At 32.4% G+C, this 5,118-nt stretch overlaps 1 protein-coding gene across 1 annotated transcript; it reads left to right on the top strand.

Annotated features, from left to right (window-relative positions):
- Positions 1-1,583: 1,583 nt before the first annotated feature.
- Positions 1,584-3,827, top strand: LOC134713894 (large ribosomal subunit protein mL43-like). Its single transcript, XM_063575175.1, has 3 exons — positions 1,584-1,768; positions 2,657-2,763; positions 3,469-3,827. The coding sequence occupies exons 1-3, from the start codon at positions 1,638-1,640 to the stop codon at positions 3,813-3,815; spliced, it is 585 nt and encodes a 194-aa protein (XP_063431245.1). The 5' UTR covers positions 1,584-1,637; the 3' UTR covers positions 3,816-3,827.
- Positions 3,828-5,118: the final 1,291 nt, after the last annotated feature.

Genomic DNA, 5,118 nt, shown 5'->3' with positions numbered 1-5,118 from the left:
CAAGTTAAGGTAAACAAATGGAGTTATTCCTCTTTGTACTGTTTCTCTTCCCTGATGTTTATAAGTTTTTTTGGTTTTTTTAAAATTATTAACAAGTACGTTAATAAACAACACCAATACCAGTATTCAATTAATTCTTGTGCAATACTGTGTGTTATTCAAGAAATAGAGTTCATTAATCGTCTATACAGGTTTCTAGATTTTTCTCACGAAGATATCAGAGAAAATCTATCTGGATACTACATCGGTCAGTTTTGAGTATTTTCATTAATTTTTAATATCAAGAAATTCATACTTTATTACCACAAGCACTTCTAGTGCTTCTATTTATATGGATAGCCGACCTTCCAGTGGATAGAAGCAAGTGCCTACACGTGCTTAGTTGTCATTTGTATCTGTCTGTATATGATAGTATATATATATAAAATACTGAAAATGAACTCAAAATACTGAGGAAAACTTATCTAGGAAATGTGTGTGCGCCACTGATGTAACTTGTCGCGCGATGTAACTACATTAAAACTTTCCACAGTTTTACAGTTCACGACAGTATTTGGTAGAAAGTTCCAAAGTCATCCATGATCATTTGACGAAAATAAACTCGCTCATTAGTTATAATATGTCGCTACTTATGTTAGAGAGCAAACACTTTATAATTTGGCTTTTTATAAATATCAATTAACGTTTGTTTCCGGATAATTTTCAATATAATCAGCAATCTTTTCAGATCGTTTCATACATTAAATATAAATAAGAATAGACTATGAAATAATGATCATGTTCTGTGAATGTGATTTTAAATTTTGTCTATAACAGTTTATAGTCTTTTCGCAGAGGCGGATTTAGGGGGGAAGGGGCCCGGGCCCACCCTTTTTGGGGAAAAAAATTGTTTGCTTATGTAGGGAATCACTGAAGTCAGTGGGCCCCACTTATGAAAATTTCTGGATCTGCCACTGTTTCTGTATATTGGTGTAATCTCCGGTATAATGATGTTTAGGCAGAAAGTATTTTTTTTATAAAACCATTTTTAATATGACAATGCTTGGCAACGTATTTTAGAAGCAAAAAATCACCAAAACATTACATAAAAAAATATTTTTTCTACTCCTAAATATTGGATATATCAGGAGAATTGTTTTTGTGTTTATCTCTCTTATAGTGACATTTTCTGTTAGGTATTTTGTGCAATTATTTATTATAGCTGTCTTTTTTCGATGATCGGTTTTATTATGGAGTTTGTTGTTTCAACGGTTGCTTTTGAGAGTTAGAAAACATGTTTACTGATATCATAGAAGGAAGTTTTCCCATGAAGACATTTCAGGCGAAAAATCATCTGAAAACCACATTCTGACATCAGCTTGTCACCAGCGGCCGGTTAATATTAAATAATCTCAAGAAATTCATACCTAAAATTCGCAAAATATAACTTAATTTGAGGTCTCTAATAATCGCAATACTAATGTATTTAGGACATGTTGAAAAATCTGTCAGATAGAAACAAATCTTAGTTGAAGTAGCTTAGCCTTATGAATTTGATCTTACATCGGAAATTAAACATAGTCACACCGATAATGATTAAACTATTTTACGTTTAAATGTATTTCCGGTAGAATTTTGGTTGAACTTGAAAATAAAAAATGTCTAAAAAGTCTATGCCAAGCACGTTTGTGAAAAATGTATTGCAGAATGGGATAGGTCGATATGTTTGTCAGCTTCAACGAGTGAAACTAACATTTTGCAAAACAGCTGGCACCAGCAGGGGCGTCAGGTATATACATGTGTGATGGGAGGGCTTTGATCCCTTAGAAAAATGTAGTAGATATTTAGTCAGCCATAAGTGGTTGAGCTAAGGAAGTACTTCTTTAGCTCAGTCGGTTTTAGCACTGCACTGTAACACAGAGGTCCTGGGTTTGAGTCCCGGTGGAAACAAGCAATTTTTCCGGTTAGATTGGCACCCAATTTTCATGACAGCTGCAAATTTACAAGTTAGTCATTTAGTAAACCTGGGTAACAATGTTCATGATGTTATTAATATCATACAAGTATACACATGTACATGATACAGGAGATGCATATAAAAAAAACTGCTGAGTTGAAAAAAATGTATTCAGTTTGTCAAAATGTCATCCAGTAATGTGGACAGTCATGCCTAATAAAGAAACAAAATTTATTAACAATGTTATCAGATTCCCTAAAGTACAAGCAAAAACTGATTTATCATGTTTTTTGAATATGTACGTCATGTACGTGATATCTCAGTAAAGGAACCATTTTAGATGTTTCCTTTAGTTGTTAAATACATCATATTCATTCATACTGTCAATGACTGTGTTTTATTCATGACTGTATACTTTGAATATGATAGAAGACGAACTACAAGATTTCTCATTTTCCTAATTTGTAAAATTTATTGTATTCTTGGGATTGGATCACCATGATCACATGTAAAAACTTATGTAAATTACAGGTCAAATCTTGCTAACATATGATACATTTTGATCATTGTTGATAGAATAACATTTTGTTGCGCAGACATAATGCTTGTCATATTGATATTCCAAATCACCCAAATGTAGGTCAGCTGTACTTGTTTGTGTTAACTGAATTCAAATTCAAACTATATAATATTGTTATTGATATTTTCATATCTTTTTAGGGAATTTGTTGAAAACCATCTGTTAGATTTCACCAATAATAACCCGGGAGTTGTTGTATACCTTCAGCCTAAAAGACGTCAACCTGCCTACATGTATGCAGAATACTGTAAGTTTGTTTATATTAACATGGTGTAAATTAGGGTAACTGTAAAGTGGGAAACAAAATTGGCAAACATGAAACAAAATCAAGTTGTTGTTCAAAAGGAAAAGGTTAATTTTAAAAAGACATGGACATCACATATTGTATTATCTAAATTTACTTATTATTAATTTCTAGTATATACATCAGTGTTGTAAAGACCTAAACTGTGTTTCAATTTTCTTTTAAAGTATTTTTTTTTTGAAAATTTCTGTTCTAAAATGAAATGTGACTGATACATACATGTATTTCTCAATGAACAATGTGCTGATTCTCAATTTGATGAAAAAACAGTGTGGTCAAGCAGATGACAAAAGAACAATTCTTAATCCAAATTTTCTGAATTTTGAAAGAAATATTTTTTTGATATTAACATATAGGTTTTGAAAAGCTAAAAATAATGTTCTGACTGACACCAGAGACCATACTTGTATGAAGTAGAAGTTTACAACTCCATATGTATATGTCACTGTACGGCCTTCAACGATGAGAAAAAAACATATCACAATGTCAATTATAAAAGGCCCTGTAATCATGGTAATGAAAAATGTAAAACAATTCAAATTAGAAAAATAAGAAGCATGACCTACATGTATGGCTATGCACAAAACAATGAATGAAAAGCTACTTTAAATTCAAATTAGAAAATATCTGTGGTTTTTTTTCTTCTAGTAAATGGATACAAAGAGAAATTCTGTATTGACAACATGAACAAAGATCAGATATGTAAATGGATAGAAACCTATAGATCAAGATCAGGAGTACCAATTATGAGGATGCGTAAACAATGGCACACAGACATGCCTAGTGTTCAAGGAGTCTGGCATCCATTTATGTTCAAAGATCCTCAAATAAATAGAAAAACATTTCCCAATGAAGAACTATCTAGATTTTTACCATCAGAACCATCAGCTACAGAACAAGTGTTAAAAATGTTTGAAGAACAGAAGAAAGAAATTCCATCTCAGGGACCTACTAAAGAACTCCATTCAAATGATGATGTACTAAAATCAAAATAAAAATTCTTGTCAGTTCTTTTTTTTATTTGTTAATACAAAAATGGAAACGAGGAATTATAGGATATATTTCCAAACCTTCAAGGATCCAGCATTTTTAGCTCACCTGACCTGAAAGGTCAAGTGAGCTTTTCTCATCACTTGGCGTCCGTCGTCCTGCGTCCGTCGTCCGTAAACTTTTACAAAAATCTTCTCCTCTGAAACTACTGGGCCAAATTTTACCAAACTTGGCCACAATCATCCTTGGGGTATCTAGTTTAAAAAATGTGTCCGATGACCTGGCCATCCAACCAAGATGGCCGCCATGGCTAAAAATAGAACACAGGGGTAAAATGTATATTTTGGCTTATATCTTTGAAACCAAAACATTTAGAGCAAATCTGACATGGGGTTAAATTGTTAATCAGGTCAAGATCTATCTGCCCTAGAATTTTCAGATGAATCAGACAACCCTTGTTAGGTTGCTGCCCCTGAATTGGTTATTTTAAGGAAATTTTGTAGTTTTTGGTTATTATCTTGAATACTATTATAGATAGAGATAAACTGTAAACAGCAATAATGTTCAGCAAAGTAAAACCTACAAATAAGTCAACATGACCAAAATTGGCAGTCAACCCCTTAAGGAGTTATTGCCCTTTATAGTCAATTTTTAACAAATTTTCGTCAGTTTTTGTAACTTGTACAAAAATCTTCTTCTCTGAAACTACATGGCCAAATTAAACCAAACTTGGCCATAATTATCATTGTGGTATATAGTTTGAAAAATGTGTCCGAAGACACCGCCTACCAAACAAAATGGCCGACATGGCTAAAATTAGAACATAGTGGTAAAATGCAGTTTTTGATTTATATCTTTAAAACTAAGACATTTAGGGCAAATCTTTCAAGATTTAAATGTCCATCAGAATAAGATCTATCCCCTCGCAAATTTTCAGATGAATCTGACAACTCGTTATTGGGTTGCTGCCCTAAAATTGGTAATTTTAAGGAAATTTTGCAGTTTTTGGTTATTATCTTGAATACTATTATAGATAGAGATAAACTGTAAACAGCAATTTTGTTCAGCAAAGTAGGATCTACAAATAAGTCAACATGATAAAAATTGTAAGAGTACCCCTAAAGGAGTTATTGCCCTTTATAGTCAATTTTGAACAAATTTTCGTCATTTTTGTAACTTGTACAAAAATCTTCTTTTCTAAAACTATGGGCCATATTAAACTAAACGTGGCCACAATCATCACTATGGTATCTATTTAAAAAAAAGTGTCTAATGACCCCACATACCAACCAGGATGACCGACATCAG

The sequence above is a fragment of the Mytilus trossulus genome, chromosome 4 (genome assembly GCF_036588685.1).
Source record: "Mytilus trossulus isolate FHL-02 chromosome 4, PNRI_Mtr1.1.1.hap1, whole genome shotgun sequence".
Classification (NCBI taxonomy): Eukaryota; Metazoa; Mollusca; class Bivalvia; order Mytilida; family Mytilidae; genus Mytilus; species Mytilus trossulus.
This window is presented reverse-complemented; position numbering and strand designations above follow the sequence as displayed.